Source organism: Balaenoptera physalus (assembly GCF_965194825.1).
Source record: "Balaenoptera physalus genome assembly, chromosome: 10".
Taxonomy (NCBI): Eukaryota; Metazoa; Chordata; class Mammalia; order Artiodactyla; family Balaenopteridae; genus Balaenoptera; species Balaenoptera physalus.
Window position 1 is genome coordinate 103,901,468 of NC_138889.1, and position 13,984 is coordinate 103,915,451.

A 13,984-nucleotide genomic window follows, 5' to 3' on the forward strand; every position below is an offset into this window, starting at 1 on the left:
CCAGAACTTCTTAGAAAAAGATACAGTGGGATGGCAATACCAATGGGAATGGGTGTCATTGTTGACACTTCTTACATATCAGGTACATTATATACATCATCTCACTTAACCCGAAACATTCTATATGCGCGATGGGGGTTACTATATTCCACGTTTTTACCTACCGATGGGGAAACTGACTCCAAATTGTCATATGGCTTACCCAAGATTACATAACAGAACCTGTATTCAAACCTAGGTATTTGCCATCATTTTTGCATAGCGTCCTGATAATAAGAGGACAATCATAAAAAAATGCTTGGAAAATACACAGTGCCATTACAATGCAGGGTATGACAGTCTTACTATAACACAGACAGCTGATTGCCGCCCCTTCTTTGTTTCCTTTTCCCAATGCTCCGTGAAAGGATCCCTCTAACAAAGATCAAGACCATGCGAGAAACCCTCAGGGAAAAAACTTGCTGATAAACTTCCTGGAGAAGAACAATGACGACAGGTCCCAGAATGTCGCTCATGACCCGAAATTGTTTCTTCATCCCTGAGGAACTACCTGGATGTGAGTGTGTTGGGTGGATGGCACTCTACCGCGCCCCCTGGTGCTCTGGCCTGGCACTGGGGTTCATCTGGAGGCGCCAGGCGGCGTGTTGGGGCTAGGGCTCCTGCAGGAAGCAGAAACACTGGGGAATAGGGACCCCATTCCCAGAGAAGAAGGCACTCTCATCCTCAACTCTGGGTCTGTGGTAACTGGGCCCAGCAATGACCAGGTGGCAGGTAAACATCCATTTCTTGCCAAAGATATGTCATTAGTTTCAGGGAGATTGCTCCTCCTGAACTAAGTGAGCCACTGAGTTACAGATGAAAGGTGAGCCATGTCTGATCGAAAGGTAAAGCCAACTGCACATCAAGACTGAAACCCCAGGCAGACAAAGTTCAGCCTCCGCAGATCCAAGAAGGACACAGTAAAAAGTTACTGAGCCCCTATGGCCTGTGACGCCATAAAAATCTAACACTATGGTTATTGTAACTGATTTTTAAAAAGGTCTCGTCTCTTCATCAAGAATGCATAGGACAGCCTGAGTGATAGGCAAGGAGTAAATACATGTCAAATAAAAGGGCCAGCAGCGTGGTGGTGATAGGACATGGTCTGAGTTTAGAGGAGGTGGCCTGGGGTGACCTAGGAGGGCCAGCTGGAGAAAGAAACAGGCTGGGCCTTAAAGGGAGACTGGCGAGCTGCTCAAATGAACGCACAGGGACTTGCCTGGAGGTCCAGTGCTTAAGACTCTGCGCTTCCACTGCAGGGGGACCGGGTTCGATCCCTGCTCAGGGAACTAAGAGCCCGCATGGAGGAAAAAAAAAGAAAAAAACCAAATGAAGGCACCGGTCTGAGCAGAGGCTGTGAGGTGGGGCGGTTGGAAAGTGATCTCAGGAGACACGGGACACCTCGAGGGAAGCAGTACTCCGGGAATCGAGGGCGGCCAGGGCAGCCAGGTCTGACCAAACCACCCCTCCCCGGCCCCTGTAGCTAGCCTATGTCGGCAGCATCACCATTGGAACGCCCCCTCAGGAGCTCAAGGTCATCTTTGACACCGGCTCAGCTGACTTGTGGGTGCCCTCCACCTACTGCAACAGTGTCCCCTGCCGTGAGTACCTGCCCCCCCACCCACCTTGTACTCCCCCCTCCCACCCCCTTCTCCGTCCTTGGCACCTGACGGGCACACATCTCTTCTGTCCGCAGATAAACACAAGCTCTTCAACCCTCACTTGTCCACCACCTTCCGGCTCTCGGCGGCCCGTCGACCTCACCTTCGGCTCTGGGAGGATGGTTGGATTTCTTGGCTACGACACTGTTCGGGTAACTGGAAACCAGAAGCCGAGTCAGGGCTGGCCCTGGGAACGACCGCTGCTTACAAAACAGATGCAGGGCCAACTGGGAGGACCCGTCTTTCCCAAAGTCCCCTAGTGGCTGGCTGCCCACCCACAGTGCTGTGTCCCTGGGGAGACAGTGTCCCTGCTGGCACATAAACTCCCAGAATGGCTGACCCAGAGAGTGGCTTGGGGTGTGGAGTTGCAGCTCCTTTGCTCATGAGCTGCTCAAGGTTCATTTTGCTGGGAGCAGGGAGAGAGGGGTAAAAAGCACCCACTCTTATATCCTCAGGCTGTGCCAGGTACTTTCATGGTAACAACTCGTTTAATCCTGCAGCAACCCCACATAGGAAGTGCTATGATTAGCTCCATTATACCTATGAGGGAACTGAGGTGCAGAAAGCAGGGCCTTGCCAAGGTCAGGCATCAGGTAAGCAGTGGAACTGGGCTGGCCAGTCAGGATTCATGCAGGTGCGCTGTATTTGGGGAGAGGATAAAACTGACCTTGGGCCCTTGGGGGGAACTGAGGGCTTTGGGAATCCAGACAGGGAAAGCAGGGGGCCACAGATGTGGGAAGGGCCTGATAAATGGGGGTCCCCGAGTGGGGGCCTTTGTGAGTCTAGTAAAAACTATAGCCTGCATCCCCCAAAGGGCCTGAGTTTTCTCTCTCTCTCACACACATGCAGATGCACATCCCCAAAAGCAAGTTTCCCAGGCAGAATTTTCGTAAGAACCCTGGCAGCGACATCGTATAATGGGCTTCTGTCTTCCTGGGCAGATGCAGAATCCACGATGCGCTGCAATGGATTCAGTCCATTTCTGGCATCAGATCATAGGGATGCCAAAGAGAAGACTACCCTGCTCTCTGCTCATTTTGTCCTCAAGTGGGAACTATTTGGTCCTCTCCTGAGCCTCAGTTTCCCCACCTGCACAGAAGGCATGAGGCGAATTTGACTCACTTCAGATAGTGTTTGCAGGAGGGGCAGGTGTTACTTAAAAGCCACAGCCCTGCAAAAATGGAACCCGAATTCCTGTCCCAGCTTGGCCTAACCATCTGAGGTCAACCCAGGGCACAGCCAGGCCTCAGTTCTTCTCTGTGGTGCTCATGGCATCTCCACCCCAGGCCAGTCCCAGCCCCACTTCCCAAACCATTATGTGGGTACACTCCCCTCTCCCATAGATCGGGAAACTTGTCGATGTGGTCCAGCCGTTTGGCCTGAGTAAGTCGCAGTTTGGGTTGGAGGATGCACCCTTCGATGGCGTCCTGGGCTTGGGCTACCGCAGCCTCGCCATCCGAGGGACCACCCCCGTCTTTGACAACCTGAAGAGACGAGGCCTCATTTCTCAGCCTGTCTTTGCCTTCTACTTGAGCACGTAAGTCTGAACTGGACAAGCCCTCTAAGTCAGCTGTAAGATGCTTTCAGTTGCACGAAAAGTTGTAGCCCACATGTTCCAGAAGTTTCCTGAGGGACAGTCTAGCCCAGGATAACTATGGCCCCAGGGCCACATATGGCCTCGCCACTGGTTTTTGTGACTAAAGTTTTATGGGAACACACCCATGCTCATGAGCTCAGGGGCAGCAGCTTGGTCCAGGGGGTGTGAAGGGAAGAGGGAGAGAAGTGGAAGGTGTCAGGATACAGGTTGGAGGAAAAGGCAACAGGATGTGCTGATGGATTTGACATGGAAGGAAGGGGAGGGATGGCGGGAATGTTTCCTCTTCACTATCATTTTACTGGGAGCCCAGAAGCAGCTACACAATTCGCAGGCGCCAGTGCGAAATGAAAACGTGGGACCCCTTGTTCAAAAAGTAGTAGGAATTTCAAGACAGGGATAGCAGAGGCGCAGGGCCCTGCTGAGTGTGAGGCCCCATGGCTGGCACAGGTCACACACGCTGGTGAAGCCAGCCCTGGGTGAGCCTGAGCCCACACCCTTGGCGCCCTCGGGCCTCGGCTTTTCTGAACAATGACAGGCTAGGCGAGGGGGCAGCCAGACCCCTCCGGCATGGTGTCCTTGGAGGGTATCTCTGAGCACTCTGGTTGCTGGAGGGGACCGGGCCCTCTTCAGAAGGGTGGGTGGTCGGAGCCCAGCCAGGCTGCCCAGCTTCGAACCCCTTCTGTGCCACTCATTAGTCGGTGACCGACCTCGGACAGGTCCTCAATCCCTCCAGGCCTCAATTTCCGCCTCTGTAAAATGGGGACCATAGTAGTGCCTCGGATGGGTGGAGAAGCACAGCCCTCAGACAGTGCCTGCCATTATTCTCCTACAACGAGCCCTCCCTCTTCTCTCCTCAGCCGAAAGGAGAATGGCAGCATGGTGATGTTTGGCGGTCTGGACCCCAGCTACCACAAAGGAGAGCTCCAGTGGATACCAGTGTCCCGACCCCACTACTGGCAGATAACCATGAACCGGTAAGCCTCTCCCTCTGAGGGCCACCCCACGTGATGCTACCACACGTGCACACGGACACATGCAGACGCACACAAATAAACGCACAGACACACAGTCACACACACAGACATACGCTCCACCCCCAAAGATACACGTATAAACACACACATAGGCACACATATAAACACACACAGGCACACCGATACACACAAAAACACACACACAGATACACATACACACACACAGACACACAGAGACACACACCACCCATGGGTTCATAATCACCCCAGGCCCCTGACCAGGGCTCTGACCAGGATCCTGAACAGGGTTCAGAGAGACGTGTGCAGCCCAAGAGGGCTGCACCCACCACGCTGTGAGGCAGGGAGCACGGTTTGAAGACCCTAAAGTGCAGTGAAAAGAGGATCAGGGAGGATTTCACCAGCCTGAACAGGGTTGTGATAAGTCAACCAACTGCCTAGGGCTACCAGGGACCGAGGGAGTTCTCACTACACAAAACTACCAGTTTCAAAACAGGGAAAGTCCTGGACAAACCAGGAAAACTGGTCTCCTTAGGGAGAAACTCCCTGGCAGTGGAGAGAGGTTGGCTGCATTCTTGAGACCTGAAAGCAACTCATACAAAGAGACACTCCCCCCACCCATAGCCACCCACCCCCCATCCCGGGCACACAGTGGGGCAGGGGCTGTGACAGAAAGAATCAGGAAGCCAGGATCCAGGAGTAGCCTGAGAACAAGGGGCAATAATTGATGGGATTCTGAGTGATACCCTCAGACAAAAGCTCACGTGTCCTTTGGAGGCCCCCCGGGCTAGCTCAGGCATCGCCTGGCCAGGGCCCTCAGTGTCTGAGCTGGGTGAGTGGGCCCTGCTGGGAGACAACCTCTCCCAGAGCAGTCTGTGTCTCCGACACCCCTACTCTCAGCATCTGCTGCCCCGGAGAACCTCCATCTTCACCGTGTGGGTTGACCCATTATTGGTGACACAGCAGATACAGGGCTCTGGTTGTTCCTCATCCATTTTTTCATTCATTCATTCATTCAACAAACATACATTGTGCATCCGCTGTGCGCTAGGCACTTGAGAGAGGCACTGAGGCTACAACTTGCCCTAACATCTAGTAAGGCAGACGTACATGAAACGAGTCACACACATAATAATGAATTTCCACTTCGGTACATGCTAGAAATGAGGAAGAGTCTACAGAGAGTGACCAAGACAGGAGGCTGATCTAGTCTCGGGGGGAAGACTTCCCTGAAAAAGTGACAAGTAAGCTGGAACCTGGAAGATGAGGAGAAATTAGCTAGACAAAGGGGATGGGGGTCTTCTAGGAAGGGCGACCAGCACATGCCAAGGCCCTGAGGCACCAAAGAGTCTGATGCATTCAGGAACTGAAAGGAATTCAGCAAAGGTTAGGTGACCAGAGCAAAGGAAAACAGAGTCAAGGCATGAGCTGAAGGGAGACAGTCAGGGAGGGGGCCAGTCGTGGGGGGAGACTTCAAGTGATCCTGGTGTCCACTTTGTCCCACTGTCTCTCAGCATCACCATGAACGGTGTGGTTTTTGGTTGTCTCCACGGCTGCCAGGCCATTTTGGATACCGGGACCTCGTTGCTAGTTGGCCCAAGTAGAATGATCACCACCATCCAGATGCGTATCGGCGCCAGGCCTGTCGGTCACGAGGTGAAGGGTCATGCCACAGGGTCACTCCGGGGCTCTCCACACACCAGGGATCACCTGGACCAACCTCTCTCCCTCTTTCTCTAACAGTATGCGGTTTCATGTGGATATGTGACTCGCCTGCCTACTATCATCTTCACCATCAACGGCAACAACTACCCAGTGCCCCCTGAAGCCTACATCAGAAAGGTGAAGGGCCAGCCCTGGTGGAATTTCAGGAACCCTTGGGCTCCTGCTTGCAGGAGGGGGCCCTCTGCAGGCCAAGCCACACCATTGCAGATGCCGCGGAGCCCCTGTGGCTGGGCCAGTGCCTCCCACAAAACCAACCACTTGAGAGTAAGGGGCAGTCTGGGACTTCCATCATCCTGAAATAAATGGGACACCACCCCGTGCCAGCCTGCTGCGAGGCACTAGGAGAAGGGAACACTAAGGGCCTCTGCCCTCAAAGAGCTTCAGTTCAACCAGAGCCCTCAGATGGATGAACACGGAGAGTCAGCTCTAGCAATCCCTGCAATAGGCCAAGTGGCAAGTGGGGTGGGTGGGCACAGTCTCAGTGTGTTGTCCCACCATGATGGTTAACGGTCTCCCTCCCATCTCGAAAGTGTCCTGGTTTGGATGACAAATTACATGGTTACCCTAGTCCTGGCCTGCAACTTCCCCTTGCTAAGCCCCAGTTCCCGCTCTGTGCGTTGGGGTACCAGACCTCTCTGTGGGGAGGCTACACGCTCACGTGAATGAAGGGTACACGGTGACTGCGTGGCCCTTGCACACGGGTGGGGCTTAATGTCAGCTCCCTATGGGAGTTCAGAGGAGGCTGATGGGCTCAAAGAAGGCTTTGAGGAAGAGAGGGAATTTCAGTCATTCTAAACCCCCAGCCTCATGGAGGCACGAGGAGGCCTGCATGGGTCGAGGCACATCTACACTGGACCCCATGCAAATGGCACCCCCGGGGGCTGAGCCAAGGGGTGCCGGGCGCAGATTAGAGTGATGAGGGCTATACACAAGGGGAGCACCAGGGTAAGTCACCCAACCCGGCCTGGAGTGGCCAGGGAGGGTGAGCGTGGGGCCAGGAAGGCTTCCTAGAGGGGCTGAGCACAGTCTCTAAGAACGGGCTGTGGGGAAGAGGGAGAAGCAAAGGCATTCCCTGCAGAGAAAACAGCGAGCCTGGGTCAGGAGGAAAGAAACAGCACAGTATGAGGGGAATTACAGGCCATTCTTGCTCTCTTTTTTAAAATTTTATTCAAGTGTAGTTGATATACAATGTTGTGTTAATTTCTGCTGTACAGCAAACTGACTCAGTTATACATGTATTTGTATTCTTTTTCTTATTCTTTTCCACTACAGTTTATCACGGGGTATTGAATAGAGTTCCCTGTGCTATACAGTAGGACCTTTTTGTTTATCCATCCTCTCTATAGTAGTTTGCATCTGCTAATCCCAAACTCCCAATCCTCCCTTCCCCCACCTCCTCTCCCTCATGGCAACCACATGTCTTGGCCGTTCTTGGTCTTGGATGGGCACCCCACTTCCGCAGCTGCTGAGAGAGCCACTTGGTTCTCACCAAAGGAGGGAAATAAAACCGAGACGCTGCCGGCTCTGGATGCCGAGAGGGTGGCAGGTAAGGGCTCAGGCTGACTGGTGTGCATTTCCATCTCCCGCAGAACCTTCAGGGCGTCTGCCTCAGCAGCTTTGCAGGGGGCACAGAGAACATGAGCCGGTCGGAGACCTGGATCCTGGGCGACGTCTTCCTGAGGCTGTATTTCTCGGTTTACGATCGGGGAAACAACAGGGTTGGCCTGGCTCCCGCAGTGTAAAGGCTGGGGCCGCTCCAGCAATCAATCAGGCGCCCTGCAAACACACACTCACTCACACGAAGGGCACTCCCACCCAGGGATGGCGGAGGACCGTGTTTGGTGCTCTGCAAAGCCCCATTCTCAGCAAAGAATAAAAGTTTCCATTCTCAACGGTGCTAATACAAATGGGTGGCTCTCTTTGCGTCGCGGAGGTGCATCATAATCGGGCAGGATCTAGAACCTAGTCTGAACCACAAGTGAGAGGAGCCCAACTCCAACCGGCTTCAAAGAAACGGGAGACTTACTGGAAGGACACTGGGGATGCGGGACACAGGAACCACAGCAGATGCAAAGATCTCAGTGACTGGACCCAAGACATCAGAAGCCATCAGCTCCCTCTTTGTCTCCCTCACTCTTTCCCGTCTCTCATCTTTGATCCTCTTAGCCTGACAACTTTCTTCCCTCACACTTCTACACATATATCCCTAACGCGTCTAATCCCTAAGGAAAGAAGCTCAGAAAAACCGCAGGATACCAAGGAGGGCTCTGATTGGTCCACCTCAGATCATGTGTCCAGCCCTGGACCAACCATCCTGGCGGGGGGCTTGGGGTACTATGATTGGCTTTACTTGATCACGTGGCCCTGCCCAACGTGATTGACAGTCTCCTCCAGCACCACGTGACTGCAGCTGGGGCGAGGCAGCCCCAAAGGAAGTGGTGGGGGCTGTTCTAGACTGTGGAAGTTTGTGATGGCCCCCACCAACTCCGCCCCCTCCTCATTCCGAGGGATGGTAACGGGTAATAAAAATAGATTCTACTCTTCCCATCTCAGAGGTCCTTTGGCAGTGGCCTTCTGCTCCAGGGCGGTTCTGGGTGACGCCCTTCAAGCTGAGATGGTTCCCCTTTGTCCCCCCACCCCAGTCACCAGCTCTCTGCCACCCACACCTGCAGTGTCCTTTCCAGTCCCACTTCCCAAGTGACGGGCCGTGTGGATCCCTGAGCCATGCCCACCCCTCCAGGGCCCAGCATGCTCCGTCCCTTGGCCTCCAAGGCTGCTGGGGAGGATGCCACGCATGTAAAGGGGCCCCAGGGCGCACTAAGCCTTCAGCCTTTCTCAGCTTCCTCCAGGGGCAGAGCTACAAACCACTGGTTCGAGCTGCCATGGTTTGGCACATTTGGAGTGGAAGCATCACTTCTTCCCACCTGGAAGCAGAGGCCCAGGCTGGGGACAGCAGGGGTCAGAGGTGGAGGGAGACCCACATGAGAGAAGGGGCAGGAAAGAATAAGCAAGGTGGAAAACACACCCCGACGCAATGCACAGTATGGGCCTTTACTCGGGCAAGACAAATCAGCGAAAGGGACGACTCCCTTCCTTCCTCATCTTTTCATTCAGGACAAATTTACTGAGCACCTACTATGTGCCAGGTGCTGTGGTGGACCCCAGGGATAGAGGGCTGGGTTAGGAACCCACCACTGATTCATGGAGACAGATAAAGGACAACCCCCAATGGGGAGGGCCAGATGGAGAAAACAACACAGGTGTGGGTAGGGGCCCAGAGGAGTGAGGGGTTTCCTCTTCGGGGACCAGGGAAAGGCTGCAGTAGGGCGAGAGGGGGGCATTAACTTCAGTCTTGTCACCCCACCCTGAAACACACCCCTAAGCCTTGCAGTTACCTTCTCTGTGCAGATCTGCCGTATGTCCACGGTTACGTGTGCCTGGTCCCTCTGGGATGGCACTGGATTATGATCGTCTTGAGGGGGGTGAAAGAGGACTGGTTGCAGAGCTGATAAAGGGGGAAAAGGTGAGAGCAGAAATGGCTTTTTTTTAAAACAGTAAATATCATGCACTGGGCTTAATGGAGACTCAAGTGAACAGTTTGTCAAACTCATTTTCCAAGTGGTCTTCATGGAACCATAAGCAATGTCTCTATTGGGGAAAAACTATCAATAAGAGTAAGAATAATATCTCTGGTTAATTACATATGCCATTTCACTGTCTGCCCATGACTCCCTGCGGGGCCTGACCCCCATTGTACAGATGAAGGAAGTCTCCTCCAATCTTCTGGCTCCAGTACTGGTTACAGGCACATAGTAGGCCCTCAATAAGTACATGTTGAAAAAATGAATGGATGAATTAGTAGATGCTTCCACTAGAACGCACTGCTGCATCCATGTCGGGAGACATATGGTGTCAGCATGGCTTACTGCCATAATACCAAGCAGAAAAAGTCAGGCTTTGCTTCCCTAGATGAGCCTGAGGCCAGGGCTGGAGCTGTGTCTGTTAATGAGCCCAGTGTTCTTGAGGCTCTATATTTGTAGTCTGTGCTACCAACATGAGGATAAATTCTGATCTTCATCAACTTTTTTTTTTTTTTTTTAGCCAAGCTGCATGGCATGTGGCATCTTAGTTCCCCGACAGTGGATCAAACCCACATTGCCTGCATTGGATTCGTGGACTCTTAACCACTGGACTGCCAGGGAAGTCCCAAAGTCTGATCTTCGAAGCAACAATCTTCCCCCACCTTCCACTTTTATCCTTTACCCAATGCAGACCAAAGAGATTTATAGCCACCAGTGAGAGAAAAGGTAGAAAAAACAGGGAATAGATAGATCTTGAACCTTCTTGAAAGAGTGTAAGTTGGTACAATCTTTTTGGAGATGACTTGTTCTTAAAAGATGTATGGTCTTCGTCCCAGTAATTTTGCTTCTAAGGTTTATGCTAAAGCGATGATCAGAAGCACCTTCAAACATAAGTAAGCAGGGATGTAGTCCTCAGAGTCTCTTACAAAAGGGAAAATCTGGGACATCCCAGGCCCATTAAACATAAAGTGTCCACAGCATAGATAGGCCATCATGCAACCAACCGCTTCAAAATTGTGTTTCAGCAGAATATTTAATGTTATGAGAAATCATTCCAATATGACATTGAGAGAAAAGAACAGAATACAAAACAGCATGATCCCAGGTTTGCTAAGCACATGGAAGACAGTGCAGCGTCCTCGCCAGGCATGTACATCCTGGAGCTTTTCTGCCTGGGTTCAAATCCCACCTCTGGCCCCTACCAGTCATGTGACCTTGATAAGTTCATCTCTGGACATCAGTTTCCTATCCTGTAAATTTGGGATAAGGATAGTTCTTCCCTCACTAATCATCAAGAAAATGCAAATCAAATGACAATGAGATACCATCTCCCATCTATTAGGATGGTCATTATCAAAAAACAAAAGATAACAAGTGTTGAGGAGGATGTGGAACCCTGTACACTGTTGGCGGGGATGTAAAATGGTGTAGCTGCTGGAAAACAGAATGGAGGTTCCTCAAAAACTTAAAAAGAGAATTACTATTTGATCCAGCAATCCCACTTCCGGGTATGTATTCCAAAAAATTAAAATCATAATCTCAAGGGGATTTATGTCCTGTCATGTGCATTTCAGCATCATTCACAAGAGCCAAGATGTAGAAACAACTTACTCCATCACCAGTTGAATGGATAAAGGAGATGTGGTAGAGATATACAATGGAATATTATTGAGCCTTTAAAAAAGAAGGAAATCTTGCCATTTTCAACAACATAGATGAAACTTGTGGACGAAAAAGTGAGATAAGCAGGACAAATACAGAAGGACGAATACAGTATGATTCCACCCATATAAGTTATCTAAAATAGTCAAACTCATAGAAGCAGAGAGTAAAATAATGGTTGTCAGGGGTCAGGGAGGGGGGAAATGTGGAGTTGCTATTCATCTGGTATGAAGTTTCAGTTACACAAGCTGAGTAAGTTCTAGAGATCTGCTGTACGGCTTGGTGCCTATCGTTAACAATACTGTATTGTGCACTTGACATTTTGTTAAGACAGTAGATCTCATGTTAAATGTTATTACTACAATAAATAAATAAACACATAAATACCTTTTAAAAAATGAATAGTCCCTTCTTTTTTGTTTAATCAGAGAAATGCAATTTATTTATTTTATTTTTATAAATTTATTTCTTTATGTATTTATTTATGGCTGTGTTGGGTCTTCCTTGCTGCACGTGGGCTTTCTGTAGTTGTGGTGAGCAGGGACTATGCTTCGTTGTGGTGTGCGGGCTTCTCATTGCAGTGCCTTCTCTTGTTGCGGAGCATGGGCCCTAGGCACACGGGCTTCAGTAGGTATGGCACACGGGCTCAGTAGTTGTGGCTCGCGGGCTCTAGAGCACAGGCTCAGTAGTTGTAGCACACAGGCTTAGTTGCTCCGCAGCATGTGGGATCTTCCTGGACCAGGGCTCGAACCCGTGTCCCCTGCATTGGCAGGCGGATTCTTAACCACTGCGCCACCAGGGAAGCCCTGAATAGTCCTTTCTAATTGGAGGGAAGGGAGTAGAGTTTGACTGCCAATATGTGCAGGGTTTCTTTCTGGGGTGTTGAAAATGTTCTAAATTTAAATCATGATGATGGATGTACAACTTCATGAATATATGAAAAACCACTAAACTGTACACCTTAAATGGTAGAAATTATGATATTTGAAATACAACTCAATCAGACAGATATATAGATATAGATATACAGGAAAGAATAGTCCCTAATCCTTCTAGAGCTATAGTGAGGATTAAATTAATATCTATAGAAAACCTTTAGGACAGTGCCTGACACACAGTAGCATGAGCTGTTATTCTTTCACTCGTACACCAGAGAAGGACCAAATGTGTGTAACAGTGGTTACATACAGATGGTAGCAATATGGGCAGTTTTTCCCCTTATCTTATACTTGTCTTAGTTTTTTCAGGAATGGCGTTTAAGATCAGGGTAAAGCTGAGCATTATTCTATAAAAGACAGAGGCTTCTGACAAAGAGAGGACATTCTCTTTGCTGGAGTTGCCTGAGGGAGCAAATTGATTCCCATAGAAAAAGCATCCAGGAACGGGTGGTGAAGCACTGACATCTAGTGGCCAAGATGGATATTGCAGGCACATTCCGCATGGTCTTACCACTCTGCCGGGAGACCTGCCCATTGATTCCAACTACTGATACTTGTAAGGGCTATTTAGCAACATGAAACCACTGTCACATCAACTCTCCCACATTTAGACCTGATAATCACACTTTGACAAATGGATTCCAAATATATATATTTAGTTATAAATATTGTCCCAGGGATTTGATTTATACCAGTAAAAGTTGGAAACCACCCTAGATTCTAACATCAGGGAAATTACCACCCAGAAGAAATCAGCTCATGGCTCTTAAAGTGATGAGTGTGGACTATGGCCATAGATTTGCAGCCTGAATCTCGGGTCACAAACACACTTACACTCCCTTCCTCACCTCCTTCAGATCTATAGGCAAATGACCCCTCCTCTATCTAAAATGTCAACCCTCCCTGCCCCCTCCCTTGATTTCACTTTCCTCCCACATCACCATTTCACACACTGTATCATTTATTTCTTTATATTTGGTTATCTGTCTCCTTCCCTGGAGTATAAACTCATGAGGGCAGGGATTTGGGTTTGTCTTGATCCTTGATGAATCTCCAGTGCTTCAACTAGAGCCTGGGACATCATAGATGGTCAATAAATATTTTGGTGACAAATTTATGTGAAATCAATGTTAAGAAAACACCATGTCATTGGCTCGTGCTGAGTACAACTCTGCAAAAGCAAGAGGTATAAATATTGCCAACTGTATCAGTCTGCATGGGCCGATACCAGATACCACAGACTGGGTGTCTTAAACAACAGACATTTATTTCCTCACAGTTCTGGAGGCTGGAAGTCTGAGATCAGGGTGTCTGCAGGGTTGTTTCTTCTAAGGCCTCTCTCCTTGGCGTGTAGACAGCAGTCTTCTCCCTGTGTTTTCATAGGGTGTTTCCTCTGTGTGTGTCTGTGTCTTAATCTCCTCTTCTTATGACACCTGTCAGATTGGATTAGGGTCCACCCTGGTGACCTCATTTAATCTTAATCAGCTCTACCTCCAAATACAGTCATTCAGAAGTACTGGGGGTTAGGACTTCAACATATGAATTTGTTGGGGGGTGGGGGACATGATTCAGCCGATAACACCAATAAACACAAAAAACCCTGGTATGTGTCAAGAGAATACAGGAGTCAGCTTAAGGGACTCCCGTGGGCCAGATATGGGAAATTTCAGCATGAAAATAAATAATGATGATAATGGATTATAACTCACTGACTAAAACAAGAACCTGTGAGTCCATACCGATCAATAAATATAAACAGATAAGTAAACAAATAAATAAATAAGATGAA

The 13,984-nt window shown here is 49.9% G+C and overlaps 1 protein-coding gene across 1 annotated transcript; it reads left to right on the top strand.

The window, feature by feature from the left end:
• The first annotated feature begins 70 nt into the window (after positions 1 to 70).
• LOC309668160 (pepsin F-like) lies at positions 71 to 7,906 on the top strand. Its single transcript, XM_082477559.1, has 8 exons — positions 71 to 556; positions 1,523 to 1,640; positions 1,736 to 1,852; positions 3,044 to 3,237; positions 4,155 to 4,271; positions 5,804 to 5,945; positions 6,033 to 6,131; positions 7,604 to 7,906. The coding sequence occupies exons 2-8, from the start codon at positions 1,530 to 1,532 to the stop codon at positions 7,754 to 7,756; spliced, it is 933 nt and encodes a 310-aa protein (XP_082333685.1). The 5' UTR covers positions 71 to 556; positions 1,523 to 1,529; the 3' UTR covers positions 7,757 to 7,906.
• The last annotated feature ends 6,078 nt before the right edge of the window (positions 7,907 to 13,984 follow it).